The sequence below is a fragment of the Schistosoma haematobium genome, chromosome 6, assembly GCF_000699445.3.
Source record: "Schistosoma haematobium chromosome 6, whole genome shotgun sequence".
NCBI lineage: Eukaryota > Metazoa > Platyhelminthes > Trematoda > Strigeidida > Schistosomatidae > Schistosoma > Schistosoma haematobium.
Genome location: NC_067201.1, coordinates 13831172 through 13856442, shown reverse-complemented (window position 1 = coordinate 13856442; position 25271 = coordinate 13831172). Strand labels below are relative to the sequence as shown.

The 25271-nt window shown below is 31.2% G+C and overlaps 1 protein-coding gene across 1 annotated transcript in view; it reads right to left on the bottom strand.

The window, feature by feature from the left end:
• Positions 1-3558: 3558 nt before the first annotated feature.
• PC3L (PC3-like endoprotease variant A) overlaps positions 3559-25271 on the bottom strand; it is a gene marked incomplete at both ends in the record, with an annotated part of 45440 nt that continues 23727 nt past the window's right edge. The window contains 11 exon segments of the mRNA XM_035731604.2: positions 3559-3664; positions 3755-4032; positions 6533-6766; positions 8368-8383; positions 8395-8715; positions 10670-10770; positions 14423-14644; positions 16484-16656; positions 17279-17367; positions 19021-19259; positions 21475-21573. Of these exon segments, the coding sequence (XP_035585961.1) occupies positions 3559-3664; positions 3755-4032; positions 6533-6766; positions 8368-8383; positions 8395-8715; positions 10670-10770; positions 14423-14644; positions 16484-16656; positions 17279-17367; positions 19021-19259; positions 21475-21573 (1878 nt within the window).

The window sequence follows — 25271 nt, the reverse complement described above, 5'->3', positions numbered from 1 at the left end:
AAATTAGTTACAAAGCTGGTCTATGTTAACTCTTCCTACACCTCTCATCATCTGGTTTATTTGCAAAAACAGGCGTTATGAGCATTCTAAAGCATTTTTATCAGGCTTGCTATATACTCTCCTCTAGACTGTCCCAGAGTTCATGATCAAATGATTCTAGCTTTTCAAAATTTGCCATTAGTTTCATCATTTCACTGTGACCTAAGTTTTTCCCTCATTCTTTTAACTTTACAGAGAAAGGTTAGATTTCTTTGTTAAACTCTTGTGGGCTGTTTTGTGGACTTCGCGGTATTGCTCATGGTATGTGAGGTCCCGCAACTTCTACCTGTAAAGACCTCAGTCCATGCAGTTCGTGTAACATTTGTTCTACTTCATTGACTATCATTATGAGTTTCGAACATAAGTAATTATGCAATTACAGATAGTGACTACGCACATATGCCAACAAAAGACTTATCCATTACAGTCTTAAACAACAATGGGAAGATTCAGGTAACTAATACCAAGGGAATTTATCACTAATTAAGGATGATATAGCTGGCTTCTTATACCTATATAGTAAAGTATTAACTTCTTACTGACCGAATATCTATCAATCACAGCAAACCTTATCTCATTCATCTTTCAGTTCATTATTAGTAGTGCATGAATCATATTATTTCTAATGAACAATAACAAAGTCATACATTATATAACTAATTATCACCACAAAGTCTTAACTTCATCCACTATCCCTTATCAACTCCGCCTGGAGCCCCTACGGGGCCAATGCCGATCCCAAGCCCGGATAAAGGAGGAGGGTTGGGGATGGGGTTAGCAACCTCATTTCATAGAAAACTAACTTACTAAAAAATCTCTAACCAGAAAAATTGCTCAAACCACTTAAACTCTGCCTTAGGAGTCAGAAGGTCTTCATTTAGAAAAGTTATTATGCCTCATGGTGAAAGCCGAGTTCCTACGGAAGTCACGAGGCTGATGTCCCTTCTGACAACCAGAGCAATCTTTTATTTAGGTACATAGAATGCTCGTACAAAATGGGAGACCGGGAGCGTTTTTCAAATTGCTGTATTACTGCACTATACCTTGTCTTTATGACAAATTATAATACATTGATTGGAATATTGTAGTCAAAATTTCAAAAGAAACGTTGAATAATTTCAATATGAATTATATCTGAAAAGATTTTATAAGGCTAAAATAAGAAAAATCCATTTTGAGTAATAAATTACATTTTACAATTAATCTGTCATTCTGTCTGTCTCTCTCTCTATTAATTGATATGTATGAGAATAAATATGTAAATTATGTATGCAATAAATAGAGGAAAAATTTTCACAACCATTAAGTTTCAATTAGTCTTTTGAAAGTTGTCTGTAATAATATGAAAGAAGAAAAAAAACAAAGAGGAGGTAAATTTGAATGGGGCAAACATCATATTCAAATTTCAGTTTATTAAATTATACAGTTTATGAATTACTGTATTCTGATTTACTATATCGCTTATTGAAACGGAATAGCTTATATCCTAACTAATGGAGTTTAGGATAAATAATCATATATATATATATATATATATATATATAATTTTCGCGCCACATTAATTGTACCCATTGAAAATTACTCAATACCGTTAGAATACAATCACAATATGAAGGTATTTTTCATAGATTAACTGACATATATAGACGAACAATATTGTTTTCGATTAGATCATCACCATGTTTTACTCTAATATACAGTAGTATTTATATGCATATATCAAATTATTAAACTAATCAAGGCAATTTATGAAACAATGGTAACAATGAAATAACTTACATAACTAAACATAATAAGTGAAAAGTACAAATCGATAGTGTGATGACAGATATACTAGTTGTGATAAGAATAACAAAGACTTGAGTCAATGTTACATAATGGAAAATAGGTTAATGATTAGAAAAAAATATAGACACTGAAATAACTGACGTTAATCATAAAATTACTTGTTCTAATTTACTCCTAATCTGATACAACACAAAAAAGTTTACGAAAATAAATTTAATATAGTTTAGGATTATTTAAGTAGTAAATTTAATTTCAATGGTTAAGATCATGAGTCAGTTGAAGCTAGACTACCATGGGAAATCTGGACGCACTGGACGGCCGTTTTCCATGGTGGTCTAGCTTCAACTGACTCATGATCTTAACCATTGAAATTACTATAATATCCACAAAACCCCTTCAGATAATAAATTTAAATTTGGGAATTGACAGATAAATCACTTACAAACTTTTTTAATTTATGATATAATGAATGAAGTAATTGAATTTCAAACACTTGATTATAATTTCCATTTTGAATAAAGACTTATTTATCAAGATGAAAATAAATTCTTTCTTTTTTTTCTAAGCAATGAAGTTGGAAATGTGACAATAGTTCGTAGATGGGGTTAACTAACGATACTAATGTGTCATAAATAGACGGAAACTGGAATTATGAATAACTTGACACCAATTAAGTAAATAAAATAGTACTAAGCTTATGGTTTTCATGAATAGGTAATGATCAGTTTCAATTCCCTATGAAATTATGGGTTAACAAGATAAAAGTTGAAGTGGCTTTGCTTCGTTAATCAATCACCTTTGTAACCGTTATTATATAAATCTCAATGGTGTTGGAAATCAGAAGGCAATAAGAAGCGGCAACTACAGTTTATTAGCGGATATTATCAAGAGGGGTTTTATGGAGATTTTCACTAGTTGAAATCATGAGTCAATTAGAAAACAAACATGAATAACAAAGCTACAAGCACACCGGGTGAATTAGAAGCAGAGGGGCGAATGTGTGTATGAAAGCAAATACAGAGGCAAATTTCTAGTCAAATCAAATAAGGCACTACTACGCAAGACAATGCCTAATAATAGGACTCGAGTACAAAATATACTTGAGGAAGAAAATGATTCACTAAGAGATATTTAAGCCATCAACATTTAAGCTAAAGAAAGATGTGCATAGGCTGTCGTGTGATCAAGACTAAACATTTCTACATATATGATAGTGATCATAATAGTACAAAGGAATATGCGAATTGTTACTGTTCTAATAACATTGTCTGTTATGTAAGGTGATAGAAGAGCTTAACCAAAATTAACTATAATTGAAATTCATTGTAGGAGTGTTGCTATAGCGTATTTTAATCAAGAATGAAATATCTAGTCAATATACTCCACAATTCCTAATAATTCTTCATTTGAATTAAGGGTTTAAACAACGATTATCTTCATAATCATAGCATTATAAATAAAACCAAAATAATAAAATGAATAGAAGAAACGTCTGATTAACAAACTACGCTAAAGTTAAATCTATCCAATGAACAATGAATGAAATGTCAACTTCACTTGATTAATTCAGTATTTTTCATTCTTAAAAGTTTCGTGGTAAAAATACTAGTGATTAAACTTTGTAAGTTACATCATTCATTGAAGTTAGGTGGAAAATCATCGAAAAATATGAAGCATAAGACAGTGGCTTCGTCGTTTTATGCGACTTATTAGCAACATATATTCACAACCCTACCAGGGAACGAACCTAGAACCTTCGACCTCGCAAGCACTTCTGAAGAAATCCGTACTAGGACGAAACTGCTCTCCAGTACCTACTTTTTCAATAGTTATCCAGCTAAAATCAATGAATAAAAAAGTCTATGGAAAGTCAACAACCCCCACAAACCTCCTGTTAGTAACAGTTAGTAATAAAAAAAGTACTTACTAAAATATTGATTTAGAAAGTGAAAATGATAAATCTCTTTGTTCTATAAATGTTTTTTTAATTTCTTCTGTTTGTAGTTCATGTCCAGAACGAGTGACCAAAGCTTCTTTACCAACTGTTGTCAATAATGGTTCTAGTAGATTTTTATTCACAGTAAATCCGTTATTGTTTTTAGATGTTCCACGAATTGTTAGCTGAACACCTGTGATAAAACCATTGATATTATTATTATTATCATCAGTGGATTGTTTTAGTTTGCATTGTCCATGATCATGAATCTAAATGAATAGAAATAAACGAATATAGATGAATTCGTTAGATATTTTTTCTTGGTGAAATAAAAGTAGATGGATTAAGATGTTTAAATACTTATCAGATATTAAACTAAGCAGTGGACCCTAAATCTGACAACGTGTAGTAAAAGTACTAACACTCCTGATATGAATTTATTTGACTTCGGAAATAGATGGAGACAATATGTGAATACATTACCTTATATGATTTCTTTATGGTCAAATTTGTATAAATTTAACTGAGTAGTACTTATAACAAATTGTTATATCCCGACGAGAATTATGAATGGTAACTTTTGAGAACTATTTATGAACCAATGTGATACAGATATTTTCATTGTATAATTGTTAAGTAGCTAAGTTATGCATGTTCATGTTCCTCTTATTAAAAGCTATATTTTGACCTATAGAGTATTATTATACGATTTACCATTCTTGAGTTATGCTCTATCTATTGATTACAGTCTCCCACACTCACAGTTACTTTTGGCTAGATCTCGGACAAATGTTATTTTCTATTTTATGATACGACGTGGTCTGTTTTGTTTGTATATATATGATTCATATCGCGGAGGCTGAGACTGGTGTTCCGGACTCAACAGGAAAGGCTTGATGGGAAGAAAGACCGATAAAGACTCTAAACTGCTCGTACGGGTTTACGCGTCATTGGTCCGGTCAACAAGTCACTGTTCTCTAATTGATAGTGTCATTACGTTATATATTAATAAGACACAAGGCTGCAAGATATAACACAAATTAATCAATGACTTATTGTTTGAACATATAATTTCATTAAATTAGAAGATCGAACTAATTGACTAATGCATATAATTACTGCATCTCACGATGTGATTACGTGGCACAGACGGTTGGAAGAAGATTAATTTCTTATGTCAATAGCATTTGAATTGATTAAGTCATGGCCCGCCATATCATATGTAATATTATATGATGGTATTCTACTACTATCCAGTATCAACTAAATGACTGTTAAGAAGAATAAATTAATATTTTAACAGCTTCATTCTGTGCCAAGATATTGGAAAATTTTAAATATTCAATTCTTTTTGAAGTGATAGAAAACATTTGCAGCTCAGATGAACGCTTTTGGTGTCGTTGAGTTCATTCAGTTGAACAGTTTAGTTGTGGAGCTGATTATGAAGTTGTTTTAAAGAACAATGCAAGCTCCACAATTCAATCGTCTAACTCAGTGAACTCAACGGTAGTAACAACAATTACAACAGAATCATTGTGAAGATTTACATTCAGCTCAAAGATTTAATGAATTCAGTAAATTAGTATTTAAAATATTGAAATTAACCCAACTGATATGAATTGTTTTCAGAAGTAAGAAACACAATCATTAGAAAAAAGCTTCGTATGTATTTTTATAAATTTTAAAAAAAGTGTCGTGAATCGAAATCATGAAGTGTTCAATGACAGACCAATATTGGAATCCTGGAATCACTGGACGGCCGAGTCAACTCAACACGAGACTACTCACTAATCCCATCACACGATCCCGCACCCGGGAATTGAACCCAGGACCATCGGTCTTGCACGAAGATGCTTAATCTCTAGAACACTGACTTAGCGTCCAACGTTGTGATGTCTGACTTCAATCAATCCACGACTGAAGGTCCTGGGTTCGATTCCCGAGTGTGGGTTTGCAGATGCGTACTAGTGAAGAGTCCCAAACTAGGACTCAATGGTCGTTCACTGCTTCCAAATTTCCAATGGTGATCTGTCATTGATCGGTTCATGATTTAAGCGAAGTTGAATATCCACAGCCCTATACTGACAAGAATAGTGGGTATTCGCAAAAATAGCATTTTACTTCAAGGTATCTTGAACTACCAAACAGTAGGAAATATGCTTAACGTTCCATAAAACTTCTTTTGATTGTGTATATATACATATGGAAGATATATGTGAAAATGTGTTAAAGTACTATGAAGTTGTCTACCACTACTACTACTACTAACTTGGATTCTTAAACATGTTTCTAACTAAAGATTGTACAGATCCGGAACTTATTAAAAAAGTATTTCATTTAATTCAGGGTATTTTATTAACTTAATTTATGTGTATATGTGCGGTTATTGTATTTTTATTTTCTTTTGTAAAAGGATGCCGGATCAGTGGTCTAGTTAGTTAAGCGCCTAGCGCGAGACTGATAGGTCCTAGGTCCGAATCCCGCGAGGCGGGGTCGTGGATGTGCATTGTTGAGGAGTCCCACAATAGGACGGAACGGTCGTCTAGTGCTTCCAGGTTTTCCATGGTGGCCTAGCTTCAATTGACTCACGATCTCAACTGTTAAAATTACTACAACCTCCACTAAACCCCTTCTAATACTAAAAGGAATTTAGTTAAATACTCTATGCAGAGAATCCTATATTGAAACATTTGTTGAATGAAGTCAATAATAATAATAATAGTACCTATAATAACAATAATAATGACGATAATATTGATTCACATTTACCTTTAACTTCCATAAACCAGCAGCAATTTCACCCCAATGTACCACTGACGTAAATATCATTGATCCTTCACCTGCATATGTATCTAATTTTCGTTGACCTAATATTAATGCGTCAGTATTTGATGGACTAATTAAACGTATCTCTAAACTTCCACGACAGGAATGTTTCCATTTAACTTCAAGAATAGCTTGTTCAACAATGTCTACCTGACATGGAGTATTTTCTACAATATTCTGTGGTAATGAATATTGAGTCAGTCCAGATAAATCGGTCAAATTGAAATCAATTATGGTATCGGAATGAGATTTAAGTGGCCTTTTTAATAATAAAAAAATAGACAAATTAATAAATTAACTAAAATTAGATAAGTTGGTCGAGAAAATAAACTAAAAAGACAATTTTACAATGTTTTGTATTTTTCTGTCATTAATATTCAAGTCTTAAGTTTGAATTATTCGTTAACGTATGTACATCCTGAATGAAGTCAAGGTATATCCACCAAATACGCAGTAGTATTTACTGTGTTCCATTACTAGTTATAATCAAAATATACTAAAATTTGGTTAACTTTACAATATTACAGTAATTCATAAATGATATTTCGCCTGTTTTCCTAGACATAGTTCATAATAAATATAAGGGGTTCATGGGAAAAATATGTTTTGAGTTTGGTAGATAACTGTAGATTGTCAAATAAAACAAACCGATGATTAAAGAGTAAATCAATATCAATGTTAGTTGAGTATCATAATATACTGCAAATCTACTGAAGTTTTTAATTTGATCTATTAGATTCTACTCTAAATTCAGATTTCTGAGCATATAAATTACACATTCATACTGGGATCTTTTTAGTTAATATAATCAGGCAAAAAACAGTAGAAGCAAATGAGTGATTAGCAATTATTTGTGATGAATAAATCTTTAAAAATGTAGACTATCACTCTTTTTGTCATACGTTCTTCAAATTCAATTGTGATATACTTGAAACTGTGATAGTTTCTTAACATTATCAGTAGAACAAAAGATTTTGACAATGTAATCCAAGTTACTTGCTAGTGATGAATTAAACTGTATTTATGTAGCAAAAGCGTAAGCATGAAACATTTGATATACTATGGTTTTAGCTGACTTCAAGACTTTCTTCACCTTGGAAATCTTCGACTTTGAACAGTTTCACAAATTAGCTCACACTTTGATGTTGACTTCGATGTAGTTTTGTGAACTGTTTATATGGCAGTAAATAATATCGAAATTCGAGAATTTGAAAAAATGGATGAAGAATTTAGCAACAGTTTATATGTTTGACCAGTTCAATTAGGTAGAAGTATGAATAGGCTGAGCTTTGAGCAATTCTCAAAGAGCTCATTTAAATAACAACAGGCATTTAACAACTGACTGAGATTACAATGAATTTTTATAAAAATGATATTGTAATTTTAAGTGAGTAAGCATTGAAATCCATGTTTTAGTGTATCACGTATCATGTGTTAGAACCCATAGAGCCGTAAGTTATATGATGCTATAGAATATTAACCCATTAATAATTCATTTACCTATTTGAGCCAATCAGTATAAACGAAGGTTGAATATATATATGTCACTTATACATTTTCATTCAATAATTAACTGAGTCACTCAGTCGTTCTTCTGGAAAATTTCAATTATAACAATGATTAATTTAAAATTACACTTTTCATAACCATAACTGATCTAAAAAGCCAATTTATAATCATAGCCACTCGTTAAAAAAATCTAATCAGTAGATAAGTTTAGTTACATTAATTCAGTGTAAATGAAAGCATAATAAACACTAAAACAAATGATCAATCACCAGCTTTGTGCATATTCTGATTTATACTGATGAATAATTCCTGCTGAACATTGGTCATCACATTGAAATAAATGTTGAACATTATTCGTTTTCTTTTTACCCTGTAAACTAGCCCAATTGTCTGGTACACTATATACTTCTTTTTTATAAGTTAAAACACATAATGGTCCGACAAAATTCCATTGTTTAGCTAATTTCACTAGACGATAACAATCAATTGTTCCAAATCCAATAAATGGATGATGAAATAGTCCAGCACCATTGACTAACCAACCTTTATCATTGGGATTAGGAATACGTGAACTCCATGGTAATAAATGTGATATATCGCGCCATGTTAATTTAGGACTAGTATATGATCAAAAAACAGTTTTCCATTAAATAGAGAAAATAATCAGTAACGAAGTTTAAAAAGGTAATTCTATCTTATGTATGATATTCTCTTAATTTAAAAGTAGACTAAATACGAACGAAATATTTGGTATGATGCAGAGGATTTGTAGCTCAGGTGGATGATTTAGGTGGCTTTGCTCTCTGTTGTTTACAATGACAGGTTAAAGGCCAACAATAACCAATCAAGATCAATCTCTACGGGACAAGCTGTGAGTCATATATGGAGAAATTCGAAGACTTCGCTTCTAGTTGAAGTTTGTTTTGATGATGCTGTTCAAAAGAACAATAAAAGCTCGACAACCAAATCATCCAGCTCAGAGAACAAAACCCTACCTAAATATTTGGTCTACAACTTTTCATACTGTTGAACTAAGCTAAACAGATAGATATAGACTATCTGGTAAAAGTGGCATGTCTAAGAATCAGTGACAATGTCACATGTACACTCAATCTTTGTCCTCCCTTAGATCTTGAGTTTTATAATTATTTCATAATTTTTATTCCATAAATGGATTCTTCTTTCAGTTTTTCATACTACTATTGGTACTATTACTACTTCCACCATTCTGGCATTTCTTTTGATAACTTCAACTTACTAGTGGGACATATTGAACTAATACATATATGTACTAGGTTCTCCTGTGTCTATTACTGATTCATATCTTATCAAAAACTTAAAGAGTCCATGTACCAGTACTACTCGTTAGTCTGACCATCATAAGGCATTTCTTCAGTTCAAAGTAATGTAATTTATGATTATTAATATGACAAGTATTTTTGAAGTATTTAACTTGATATATTTCTATAATATCTCTGGCTCAATAGCTTTCTTCATTGTGAAACCAGGTGGATTGCTAATTTGACTGGAAGAAAATATAAAGTTGACAGTTCACAGTTTTAAAAATCAAGCATAGAAATTATGAATATGACATTATTAGAATCAGTATTTATAATGAGACATTAATTTCCATACTTTGTTACTCTTGTTTTAATAAGTCCGATGGTTCGAATGTTGATGTCACTTTGTTAAAAGTGTAACACATTAACCTATTGTCTGATATTAAATGAGAATTTTGTTGGTATCAAAAATCCCTATTTAATGGCATTCAAAGTTCACTTAAACCGATATAAGTCAGACAAACATTGAAAGTCTAAAAGCATTGGACAACTGTTTCGTCCAAGTACAAAATTATTCATTAGTGCTCATCCACGACCTCACGTCAGGATATCGAATCCATTCCCCTCAGTTTTGTGCACGAGCATTTGACCTTTACACCAATGAGTTAAAATCCAATAATGTTCAAGTCAAATTTCAATCAAAATTATGATCGCATCCCTAAATTTTGACGGTTCTCCTACGGATTAAGGATTGTTGTGAATAGTTGTAAACTGGCGTGAAACGCGATTTCAATGCCTTTTGATTTTCATCATATATTTATGTAATGCCAAGGAAGAAGACAATCAAGGAAAATATGCAAACAGAAATCACATTGTTGTGCATAACAACCAACCAAATTCCAGATCAACTCAAATTTTGGAGAAATTCTAATAACTTATTTCTTTTTGAGGGATATGGTGATAAGGTTGCGTAATAAAATAATTAAAACTTCAGAACTAAACAACTCATTAGATAGAACTGAACATGTTTCAAACAATCACTCCTAACTACAGATATTCTGTATAATATCCTGTATAAAACACCATGAATGATACTGACTTTGCTCAGTTATTTATTAGTCTTGTTGTTTTCTTTCAGCTGTAGTCTTTCTAGGGTTACTGGCTGTCAGAAGCTCTGGTAAAGAAAGAGGGATAGGCATATAGTTACTAAACCTATCCTTTAAAAGGACCTTGCCAAAAAGAACAATTGCAAAAACCATCGTTCTTCTTTCCGTTTTCTTTTACAACTTACTTTGCTTCTAGTGCCAATGCTAAACATCCTGCAAACATTGGAGCAGCTGCTGAAGTACCCATAAAACTCTTCATACACTTATCATTTTCCATTGTAGTAGGCTACAAAACGAAATTTTTAAAATTGTTATTATATTACTACTAATAATTTGACAGTGAAAGTTATTTCAGTACATCACATTAATGGAAATAATTCCAGTCAGAGCTCTTCTAGTGTTACTGCCAGTCCGAATTCCTGATAAACAAAGGGGTTTAGGTTTGGAATTATCGGCCGTATCCCAGAAAAAGGAATCTCGCCAAAAATATCGTTGATCATATTGACGAAAATGACCAAAATATTGTTTATTTTGAATGCTAAATTTTATATCATTAAAAAGATAACACTAGTTACACTGATCCTGTACATTTGGAGCAACCATTATCTCGATTTTTTTTCAAGACTAATCGGCTTAAGAAAAGATAACGCTGTAAGATGTTCAACGAACAGTTTAGTCGAAAATTTAGTAATAGTTTATGTGTTGTTTTTGCAAGGTTCAACGTTAACAGAACGTTTTAAATGAGGTTAGGAAATAAGTATTTTGAAAGTTGTAGTTTAAAAGTTAAAGGTTTGCATTATTGTTAAATGAATTAAACTTTCACATTTCTAGAAAAGAACTTAGGATGAATAACATAATCTACAAGAGATGTCCAGTTGAGTTTGCTTCTATTACAGAATAAAAATACAATGATAGGATTCAATTTCATTGTATAAGGATAATAAAAAGGAAATCATAGAGAAATTTGAGTCTAGTGAACCGGTTTACTCATAATGGTGAATGCACCAGTAGTATTTTCGAGAAAATGATAATTTCTAAACTACAGAGTGCGGACTAACTTGAAGAGTTGTTTTTCACTTCGTTAATTGGTCATTAATCAACCTAATAAGTAATGAAACATTTTAATTGTCATACGTCCACATGCATTTACCGGATTAAATGCTCGTATGAAACTAGTAATGCTAGACAAGTAAATTTATTCTAACTTTTTGCTTTGTTGGTTGAGTGAAGAACAGATAACTGATAATCAGAAACTCCGTTTTTCTACATTTAGCTGATACTCTATCATAATTTAATGTGTAAAGATCACACTTCATGTCATTTATGAAACCCTAATCGACTGACACTTTGATTCAATATTTTTCCAAACAAAAATACATTGCAAGTTATAATAATCAGCATAAATAAATCTAATTCATACATTCAAATACATCACTGTAGCCTTTTTCTCTATCTTGATCATATATTTAATCGAAAGATCGGCAAAAGTAACTTTTTCATCCAGATATCTTATTTTTACGTACACAATGTTTAATAATCAGGCAAGCTGTTAAAGTGTTCATAATACTATTCTGCATGATAAACCTATTCATTCTCTTTTTTAACTATAAACGTGCAACTAAGTTAATTTATCATCGGATTTTCGAACACCACCTATTTACAGTTGTGCAAATTGACAAACAAAAAAGAATAAGAGGAACTGTTCTCTTGCATTTGGTCAACTAATAGTCATCTAACTAATAACAAGGTAGTTTTTAAGTAGTACTCACTTAAATTGTAATATAGATATAGTCATAGGAATATACATAGACATACGTAACACTTATGATTAAAGGAACGTTTGTACGATATTTTTCACTAATCTGATCATTTATATAATTCTATGCATACGCTTACATTCTATGTTACTTTTATTATACATACACAATCAGTTTCATGAAATAAACGATTAGTTAATTTATTTGGTAGTCGTTTCATTAACAACATTCTGTCATTTTTCTCTATAGTACTAACATATGATACGTGTATTTATATTAGTACAGAGTCATTAAAAGGACCGATTTGGAAAGAATTATTTCTGCACTCAGTATGTATTCAGATAAGTTAGAAATATGAATCAAAATATTGTACATCAATAGAGTGAATATCGTTTAGTTAACCATGAAGCTTGAACAGGTAAGGATTCAATAACTTCTTAGGTTTATAAGTATATACTGATGGTTCGAATTATTAACCTTAGATTTTCATTACAATTCATCAATTGAAATTTTAATTCATAATATGAATCAATTTCACATTGAACATATTACTCACAAATCATACATCAAAGTATGATCTAAACATTCACTTAAATATGTATCAAATATTTAGTTTTTTTTTCATTTAATTGCCAATTGCTAATGATAAGAATCTCTTAAATTAACTATGATATACAATAAAATTTAATGAATTCATTATTCATTTTGAAACAATACTACTACTACCACTACTACTACTACTAATAATAATAATAATAACAATAATAATGGTAATACTAGTAATAATCATTTTCATATTATGTTGTCAACCGTTTGTTTTCTTATTATTAAATCATTAAAAGCTATAATTATATAAATTAATTTTGTTAGTTATTCACTGAATTATAAAAAGTTCATATTTACTTTGTATTAACTATATGGATTAATTACTTTTTAAATTTCTTTTTATACTACAAAGAATTGTAAATACCTTTGCTCATGTATTATTAGATAGTGTTCATACTATTATCTAGTTACTGATATTCAAGTGATCAATTTTAGGTGGGATGGCGTATCACTATATGAACATTAACATTAGAATGTAAGGCATACAGTTGAGTGTAACAGATATAATTCTACTTTATTTTGCTTTACATATATTTGATTTAGTAATTGGAAATAGATTTCAGAGGTGTACAAGTATTCGAATATAACTATCTTAAAAGTATAGTTTATATGCAGTGGAATCATTGGTTAAGTGAAGTTAGTGTTGAGGACTGGAATTCAACTTGAAAAATGTAAGTTAGCTCACCAGGTTAACAAGTTTTTATTGACTAAGGTCACTGGAACATATTATAAGCACACTTAGTCAATATTTTAAAATTAACAATAAAATGATATCGTTATTCGATAAAATGATGTCAACTGCTCAATTCATTAATCCAAATTTTAAATAATATCGAGGTCGTAAATGAGATCCTTAAAGGATTAGAAATTAGATACGATAACCTTTTGATTTCTTTTATCTGGAAATAAGCAATAAATATCACAGCTTTTCAGCGATATATCGAACTATGTATAATTTATTACAACGGATAGGATGTTATATCTCATATCTAAATATTTGCGACCTACATAAACAGATATTAATCGACCATAGACAAGTAGTATTTCCATTTACTTTGAAGGAATAAGATAAAAAAATACATGGTAACTGATATTGGAGAGCTCAAATTATGCAGTTTTCGTTATTACATGTTAGTCGTTGCCTTAGAGATTAACCTTTCTCAACATTTTTCAATTTCACATTTCCTTCAGTATGCCTTGGTTTTATCTGGTTGGCTATTGTCCTTCTTAGTTTTCTAATTTGCTGTGTCTCAAGGCCATTGGCTAATCCTATCATAAACAGACTGGTTCCATTTTAATTTTTTAATTTTTTTTTGTGAACAAGAAAATCTACCCTGAAAGTTCTATCTTCCTTATATTATATTAGGGTGAAGATCATTGGCACTGAACTGCTGTAGTTTGTCAGTTGCTATTCAATTGAGTGCACCATGAAATCTATTTGTATTTAAATAATATCGATCGTTTGCAAGTAACAGTTACCGTGAGTTTAAGTGGAAATCAAATTTATAACCATTTTTATTGATAGTTAAAAATAACACGATTAAAAGACAAGAATTCGTTATTTGTATTATTTACCAAAATATTCATATCAGACATTTCAGGTGATCCACCAACAGGAACTGATACACGGATTGCAGAACAAGGTTCTGAATACATAGTTTTTTGACCAAGATTATCTACTGCTGAAACAGCAATTACATCCGGTGAACTGACAAATCCATCAGCACCACAACTGTCACCGGACAAACCACCATTTCCAGAAGCAAAAATATAAATTGAACCTAAACCATTTCGACCCTATCAAAGGTGTAGAAAATCAAATAAGTAGATTTTGAATAGATGTTTACTACAATTTAACAATATTATAACAACAATTGAAAGTAAATTTACAAATAATAACATTATGATAATGGTACTCGTTATAAATTACTGTTATTAATTGAAACGATAAATTGATCTAAGTCAGACCAGCATTGAAAGCTTGGAAGCACTGGATGGCCGTTTCGTCCTAGTATGCGACTCCTCAGAAGTGCACATCCACGATCCTGCACACAGGATCCAAACTTAGGATCTTTGATCTCGCGCGCGGACGTTTAACCTATGAACCGCTGAGCTTACCAGCATCCAACGGTGTTGATGTTTAACTTCAATCAATCCACGATATTATACAACGATGTTCCATTGTGTTCGGTGGGTAACTGCTTCACATTCAACATGGATGAGCTCCACTGGTCACCGTTTCTTAATAAAACTTCGAGAATTATCTCTCGAAGTTGTACATCACTGAGGACATGATAAATGTCAATAAAGTTCATGATTTCAATGAAATTCAACAACCTTCACAACCCTTTACTTTTATTAACTTACTATGTGGTATAGACTTATTTACTTGACTTAGAGTCACACTCAAGGTTCAGGTACTAGAAATACTAATCGGTAAACCAAACTGAGGTAGGTTAGGTGAGATTTGGACCTACAACTAAATGGTTAGACGTTGAACGTCTTAACAACTATGCCATCGATCAATGATAATAGTAGTCCTGTTTATTATTGAACTATTCAGTACTATAACACATTGATATCTTATATGAATTTAAATCAACTCCGCCTGGAGTCCCTCCTGGGGCTTCTGCTGGTCCCAATCCCGGATAAAGGAGGAGGGTTATGCATTAGGTTAGCGACCCCATCCCGTCGAAAACCAACTCAGTAAAAAACGCTAACCAGAAAAATTATGAATTTAAATCCTACATAATCATAACAAATATGTATTGGAACATATTCAACAATGCTTAACAGTCATTTATCTTCATTTTTAAACGTTTTCTTTAATACTATCTCTTTTTCATAGTATTACATATCTAAAGTATGAATTCTATTTCTTCAAAGAATAAGTAAGAACATAAATATTTCAACGACCTCGATGGGTGAATAATAAATGAACTGTAGTCAATAAGTATAAACGAATGAATTTTGATTAAATGATCTAGAATTATTACGTTTATCAATAAACTTGAAAGTTTTCTAATTCGAGTCGTCTGCATAATTGTGGCTGTCCAAATATAATAAATCCCTAACCGAGAAAGAAATGATTGTTCATTACTAGAAAGTTTTCATATGTTACCCAGTTAGTGTCAATTTGTAATGAAAAATGACTTCGTAGCAAACTGCATCGATACAAACCGCTTTATCTTAATGAATTGTTTGTTATCTAATAGATACAATTGTCTAATTGATAGGAAAAAGAAAAGAACGTCCAGAATAGTTGTTAAATATCATTCTTTTTATTGATAAAAACTGTTGTGATTGAAATTCTTCTCTACTTTCACTACACAGGAAATCACTGAGCATTTATTCTATTTCTATATGTTTACTTTTCAATAAACATTAATCTAGCCTTACATAAATAAACCTATCTGAGATTGCCATTATCGATTGTGACATGGCTTTAACTACAAGACTACCAGTTTGATGGACACTTGCCTTTTGAATGAGTAAAAAGACTCAACTATTGTTTCGTCCATCCATATAGCTAAGTAGAATATTCGAATACCATGTAAGAAGAGAAAAACTCAAACCGAATATATAAGATGTATAATTTTGAGAATATATATTTATCAATTAAAAGTGCAAAGTTACCTTTGCTAAACCATGACTTAATGAATCTTTTGCATATTTATGTGGTAGATCCATTGTAATACCATCATCAGATGGTCCCCATGATGAACAAAATATATTGATTAATTCAACTTTATACGATAAACCTTTAGCTTCTACAAAATCTGTAACTGGTCCAGTTAACATGCGTATACCTAGGAGGAAGTAGTAGGAAAGAAAAAAGTAACTGTATTGTAATACTGGATGATCAAAACCACTATAATATATATTAGATTATTAACATATGTATATGTATATAGTTTACATCATCGACTAATCTTAATCAGATAACGGTTTAAAAACAGCAAGCACTAGGCATCTACGTGTGACTCTTCAGGGATGCATATCCATAGTCCCACCATAGTGAATCGAGTGGATAATTATCAGATGAATATTAACCTTTAGACCATTAAATTTATGTCAGACGGTTTACATTCACAAATTTAGTTTTGTGGATTTGTAAACTACTACCATGTAATATCATCGGTTATATCGTTTTATTTCCCCTAAGTGTGAACTTAAACCCTACCAATCCAAAACGGAATAAGCAACGTAAACACTTTTCTTGAAGGTATTTTAATTTATTGAGTTTAATTTTATGTCACCTTATATTCATCAAACAATGTTTGTATGCTAAATGAAAACTTATATGCCAAAAATTACTATTAATTTTAACCTTTTATTATGGTAATGTTGTAATGAAATGTGAAACATATCTTACTGACTAAAGAATTAACATCAAAAAGGCATAAAGAACATTGTTTAATTGTAACTTACCACCTAATTTAGTTTTTGGTGCAACACCGTGAGAACAGAAGCTGTTATTAATTACTGCACCAGCAAGACCGGCACATCTTGTCCCATGTCTAAAAGATGAAATATATATGTATATATAATTTAACTCAATTTAGTTATTAAGCAACTAGAATGAACGATTAAAACTGAATTTCAGTCTATCAAGACGTTATATCAATTAGACTTAAGGTCTTGAAATGTCTTTACTGAAAATAACGAAGAACAGAAACATTAAAATAATTAATAAAATATCACCCTGACTAATTTAGGTTACACATCAAATACTCTTTCCATAAGTTATCAAGCCCTTAGCATAACATTATATATGAAATGGTGAACTCATAATAATAATAGTAATAACAATAATAATATTTCATGTGAATTCTAACAGATAAAAAAATGAATAAGTTATGCATTGGTATGGAATCTAATACAGTTTAACATCGGTATACTCCTTTTTAACATGGAAAAAAATAGTGTATTCTTATTATGTAATTCAGAGATTAAATACAGTGCCGTATAGAGAAATTTGAAAGATACGTCTTATATTAGGGCTAATCAAACTACTTAAGTGAGTAAAGTGTGGTAGATAGGATTGGGTTCGTTTCTCTAACCTTCTGGTTAATATTCTGATAGCAACTCATCACTTGGCTGGTGATCAGAAATACAGAGTTAATAAACATATGAAAAGAATATATCTATATCAATTTGAATTATTTTATATATCGACTTTCTTTGCTGCTTGTTTTAATGAAAGTGTAACAAATGAATTATTACATAATGGAATTCGACAGTTTTTCACACCAACATTTAATCATTTACAAGAATATTTGTCAGTTGTACCATGACGTGGAGTACTCTTCAGCAAATTTCGAGTAAAAGTAGTAGTTGTTCACGAAATAAACGGATCGATGAGCCGCAAGGATTATCACTCTTATCTATACTCTAATCAGTACGTTTATTTATTTCATTATTAATATGTGAAGACACTATCCAAATTGATAGAAAAAAGCAGTCATTATGTGATAAGTTAGTACCTGAGATGATGTCACCTCTGTTAAAAACTATCTACATGGAAACTATTCTCGAAAGAGTAATTAGAAAATAAAGTTTTTCTGTATAATATGATGAATTTATTTCTTACATTTCAAACAATCTGATCATACCTTTATGTTTCAAAATATCAAGTTACTAGAAATGTTTTGTTTGAGTAAACGGCGTTGTTCACATCAACTCTGTCTTTTCACTACAGCTTTAAAATTCGTAAAAGGGACTAATAGTTAAAAAATATTATTTTGTAAATATTACTCTTATCACTATGTGAAAATTGGTCAGTCGATCAAGATTTGTGCAAATATGAATAAATTTACGGTTTATCCTATCACTGACTGTAACGAATTACAAAATCGGTAGAGATTTCTCAGTAGTTAATAAAATGAAGAATAAGAGACTACGAGAAACTACATTTTAAATTCTGACTCGGTGGTTGAGTTATAACGTGCTCGTTTCAAAAAGGAAACTAAAGGTCTTCACCTCAATTCGGCATATGATTCCGGATGGATATCATTGAAACAAAGCAATATGGGATGGAACAGTCCTTTAATATTTACTGATTATCAATGATTATTATTAGTTTGTGATAATAGCAGTCACTAAAATAGTGAAAAGTACTTAGGAATAAAGTTTTTAAAAATATTAAAAACGGAAAATAAGCATACACTTACCCATCATTCTCAGGAATAATTTTGCGTGGTCCACGTGGACTTAACCCATTCTCTTGTGGTCTATCCATATTAACAGATATCGTCTCATCGTAATTGGCTTGTAAATCGGGATGACTTGTATCCAATCCATCATCTAATATAACAACACTTGTTCCTCTGCCAGTGACATCCTCCAAGAATATTGGATATAAATTAATATCAAGTCCAATCAAAGGACTAACACTATTACCATCATTGAGCTGTAATTTAAAAAAGGTGTATTAGGTATATATAGATTATACGAAATTATTATAATAGACTTTGAAATCTGATTTTTCATAAAGTTATTTATTATATAACAAGAAATGGATATTGATTAACACCAATATTTGGTAATGTTGTATAGTTGACTCGATATTACTGTGAACTTTGTGGGAGTTTTAATGGAAATAGACAACCGGTAAAACGTCGTGAATCTAACTTCTGTGTCGATGCATAAACGCAAGTCCTTAACCTTTTTATTAAGATTGTATTTTAAATTAACTGATTTAGAATTTGCTAACAATCGTGGCTTTGAGCTGATTAGTTAGTTAGCTCGCTAGATAAATAGATTGAAAGATAAACAGATAGATAGATAGTTGCGATGCTTTCATGAAACAATAATTCCACTGTACATTATTTTGCTCTTATTACGAATCCCAAACTCATTACCTTTGATAGTGTTCACAAAGTTCACTGTGACTTGAATACTGGTTCATACGTGGCTATTGAAGTACGAATTTGACAGTTTTGTGTATTACTAGTTAGCATACTAAATTACTTGTAATTATCATAGTAGTTCGATCGTATATTCAAACTTTTTTAAAAACTGGTCTATACATAACATACAAATACATCCAACATATAATCACTTCAGTTGATAGAAATATTAAAAGTTTCCATGAATTGAGTTAATATTTAATAATCATCCATTTTTACATACAAGTAACTCTCCACAAAATAAAAATGTAAAGTGGTTAGTTTGAATTTCGGCTCCTCTGCACAAATTAGTCGTTAACAGAGGCCTTAAAGACGGTTTCGGTTTTGTTTTCAAGGTTAAGCATGTGAACTTGAGTGGGAAACGGATGATATAGCCAGAAGTTACTTTTTGGTTTACCAATGTACCATTAACTAAGGCAATTGACTTTGTGTGTCATTAACTACTTGAAAAACAGATCAATATTGGAAGTTAAAAGATTAATTTCAAAGTACGTGTTTTGGAATTTACAACGAACGCTCAACTTTTCTTTACTAACACATATTGTCGACAAGTTGATGTAACAGTGATTGATTCACATCTCGGTTCTATCCCTGCTGAATTTTTCCTGCAAGACTAGAAAACAGACCTCTTAAAAAGGTTATTGATAAGCTTGACTTTTATTGCCGTTATACTGATGAAACTTTCATTATCGTTGATCAGAAAATCAGAAAAGAAGAACTCTTATTGCAATTTGACAATATACACTAAGCAATCAGATTTACTTGTGGGGAAGAACTTGATAACAAACTATGTTTACTTGACGTTTTGTTAAACAGAAAAGAAAGTGGTTCTGTCAGTATAAGTGCGTATAGAAAAAAGCCATTAGCAAGCCATGACACATTTCTTGAGCTTTGTACCCATTCTTTACAAGAGAAACTTAGTGAGACGTCTTTTAAATAGAGATAGAAATATATACCCAAACGTCGCTATAAACAAGGAAGATCCAGATCAGATTTCGTGTCTAGATTTGTGTAATAAGAACAGAAGGTTTACGGTCTATGTTAATACCTTTCTAATAAGCTTCTGTAATTGTCCAGTCTTCTGTTAAATGAGTCAATCAAAGGTGTGAACAACACTATCTCAAGTATCATGCTCCAGGAATTGATGAAGTAGAGCTTATTCACAATATGTTATTTGAAATGGGTTATCCAGAAGGTTTTCTTATGAAACACTCAAATGTAATTAACAGGAAAGCAGTTAAAAGTTCCATTCCTGAACATCTTTAATTATGTCACATATCCTCATGATTTTACTCATGATTTATCTCTAAGATCACTTCATTTCATTTTTACCCCTCTATAACCCATAATTATTTTGACAAAAACATTTTAATCATTTTACTTCATCCACATCATAATCCGTCGCTAGCTTATGAATTTCACAAGGCTTCACATTTGTACAAACAATCTTTTATTGCTATTATTCATATTACGTAATCCACTACATCATCATGTTTATTCCTTGTTCATATGTCTTCACGGAGCTAATTAATTTAACAAAAAGATTAATATCATCGTGTTTTTAATGTTTAAATGGGAAAATAATATTGTTCGCTTATATATTTTGTTTTAATTTACTAAATGGAGATTTTTAAAATCCTTCTTCGCAAACAATACGATATCATGTTTACCGAGAGTAATAAGTGGATTTGCAAAAAGTTACTTTGATAAACTTACGTACTGCCATACATAATATGCTGCTGGATCATTTACATTTACAGCACGTCTAATTCTTTTGGCATATTCGATGTATTGTCGATTGTATTCAGCATCCGACTGTTTCGAAAAAATAAGTATATAACAATGATAGTTAATGGATTAGTTAGTTATATATCTGTTATGCGTAATACACAATTAAAAAGTGATAACATGCTTTGATAGATTTCTGTATGTTGCAATATAAAATTCTTATTAATTTTAAGCTTAGTGTTTGTCACAACTCAGAATTTCCGGAAAAAACATGTGGGTACGATGACTAGTTTCCCTTGGTAGACAGAGAGATTCAGTGGATCGTATGGAAGAATTAACAAAGATGTTTTCATCGTATATAGAACCGACATTATGAATATGATTCCGTTTTGTGATGCTTTCACTATTGAAATAGTGTACAAACTGACAGTTATAAACTTGAAAACAATTACAAAATAATCGAACATGTATTTACTGCATTTTAATAGTGCAGTAGTTGTCAAAATACTTATTTATGTATTCAGAAAAGACCATAGTCAGTCTGTCCTTAGTATAAGAGTATCAATTTAATTTCTTCGGTAAATATTTTCATTCAGTAACTCTCTTCTTTAATTTATCTTGGTACATGTGTATTGAATACTCTAGTGAATTCTTAACAAACCAGAATTTGCAAAGGTAAACAAATTTTCGACTTATAAACGTATTTCAGTAATAGAAATTATTTTAGGACAAATTATTCGGACAGGCATTTCTCATAGCTGGATGAAGTAAACATTGTTTATATCAAAAACTGACCGATAACTACCATATTAAAACATGCCAAGTAATATATATGTGAACTAAATGTAGCTTAACTAAATAAAGCCACCTAACAAATAAACATGTTTTGAATGGATCTTTTGAAATCAAAATCACTCTACTTGTTTCCATACACTAACAAGAGCCTAAATTTCTCCGAGGAAAAACTATGAAAAAAAAGATGCCTTCGTCGTTTTTATTCTGCGTTCAGTTAAACTATTTTATGATGTTCGAACTTAAAAATTTGTTAGGGTTCACACACATGTCAAATATTGAAAACTGAAAAAACAGACAACATTTAAACAAGATGTTAGTTTATATCTCCTTTAATTTTAAAACTTCTAAGTTAAATTCAAATTCACTGCTATTTGAGATTTGCTATTTATTACCTTTAAATAGAGTACTATAGTTAGCTTACCATAAACTGTGAGTAAAAACGGTAGACATGTAAATTTGTGCAGATAAACATTCTTTTTTCAATGATCAATATAAAACGCAGCAGTTAGTATATTCTACCACTTTTCATTTTATTATTTGAATCAGAACTGTATGTAAGAGTATAATTTTCATTGGAAATTTTATTTTAATTATTCAGAGCTATCGACAGGATACTGTAGCGTATGCTAAGTTATCGGATAACAACAGTAAATAAAAGTTAAAGGTCGAAATGAAAATAATGTTCTCGTATTTAAAATTTACCCACTAGATGAGTGAAGTATTATTAGCTATTGCATACATAGTGAATACTGAGGGTCAGTTGAGCTAAAACTTCATGGTTACATTTTCTGTTCCTATACATTATTTATCATGATATCTTAATTTTTATCAAAAACTACTAAGAATATTTGAATATTTATAAGTTGATTTTTAAATATGTTACATACGACCTAATAATGAAGTTTTAAAATTTCAGCATTTCATATGCTCTTGGATTCCTTGAGAAACACAGGGAACAGTGGCTTCATAATATGACAGAAACGTTTTAGGTTTGAACTCAGTTTCACCTCATTCGGACTAGATAACAAGCTAACTAGTATTGTGGCGTGTGCTACTGATGTCGACAGATATAAGTAGTATGTGTCATCGATCGAAATTGAAGTGCCTGGAGGCAAAAGGTTAAGAAGATCAAAGAAAAGAGAACGAGAACAAAGAACGACTAGTGTGAAAACGAAAGAACAATGAACTCTGAGACGATTGACTGACATAATGCAAATGAAATATTTACTGTATGGTTCTCAGATTTTACAAACATGTTCTGTAATTTTGTATTCAAATACGTCCGATTATCCCCACTTGTGTTCTCGTTCACTACAGTATCACTAAACTGGTGGCTCATTGATGAGGGCGTTGGACTTTTAACTATTAAATAATAGGTTGGAACATCACTCAATCTCTTTCTCTTGGAACAACTGAATAGTATGTCTATGACTCCCTTTAAATTTGGTTAGAAAGAACTATACTGGTCTCTACCTGATACTGCGTTGTTTAGAGTTTAGCTGATAACCTAATAATTAAATCATGAAATGTTTTAATCATTATATTAGATTGCTTCTCTACCTATCAGTTGTTTATTTATTCATATGTACATGAGTGGTGTTAGGTTATCCATCATTTGTCCAAAGTCCAATGAAGGTTATGTATTTAGCGTTTCCAAGCATTTCTTCCATGCATTTAATCGGTCAGAAATGATTATAAGTGCATAATTTTCACTGATGACTTCATATCACTCATATAAAGATATCTACATATGTCTTTTATGAACACACCATCATAGGGCATCTGAAGAAGAGGCGAACAAAGAGGTTTAAGCTTAATACAAAATCCTCAGTGGAAATTATTCCCTCATATGCAATACTCATCCAGTAAATGAGCGAGATATTCTCAGAAAATGCTTGATAGAACACGCATATTAGAACGTTGAAAAGTGAATATGCTATAAATACATTAATGTGTATCCTACCTCCATGAAATGTAGTCTACATTAAATTATATGACAAGCATATATATTCATGGCTTAATCGAATTTCCAGTGGTAGTCTAGTAGGATAAGGTTATTTGAGCATTCTGAAACACGATGAAATCTCACTTTAACCTTATTAGTTTATATTATGTTAGTTGCCACTTTTTTGTGAGATCGTAAAATGTGATAGCTTGAGTAAACAAACCCTTGTTAGGGTGAATACATATTGGTATTTATTTATTTCTCAGTTTCGAAGCCTGTGTTAAAACTAAGCACAGCAGTCTACTAGCAAAATATAGTTCATGTTGGAAACACATAAAAAACGTTTTCTATCTATTACATTTATATTTCATGGGTGTGCGACTAAAGCTGAGTTAATATAAAGAAAGAGGATAATTTATTGAAATAATATTAGTTATCAAGATGTTCAATAATAAAGCAGTTCATTAATAGATCGTTGTAAATATATGTTTAAAAATATTAAGTGTTCTCAAATGTTTTAATTTATGGGTTGTGGAGATTGTAGTAATTTTAATAGTTGGACTCATGAGTCAATGTAAGCTAGACCACCATTAGAGACTAGGGAGCACTGAACGGCCAGTTCGTCCTAGTGTGAAACTCCTCAGAAGTGCACATCCACAATCCCGCACGCGAGATTCAAACTCAGCACCTTCGGCCCCTCGCGCAAATGCTTAGCCTATAAACCACTGAACTTGCCAGCATCCAACTGTGTCAACGTCTAACTTCAGTTAATCCACGATGTCAAAACATTAACGCCGTTTGATACCGCAAGTAGAGTGGTCAACAGGTTAGGCAGTTGCACGCGAGACCGAAGGTCCTGGATTAGAATCTCACGTGCGGGTTCGTGGATGTTCGCTTCCGAAGAGTCCCATACCAGGACGAAACAGCCATCCAGTGCTTCCAGATTTCCAATTATGGTCTTACTTAGATCGGTTTATGATTTTAATTATTTCGCATGTATAATTTCAAGATTTTTATTATCATATATAAAATGTGTTGATCTATC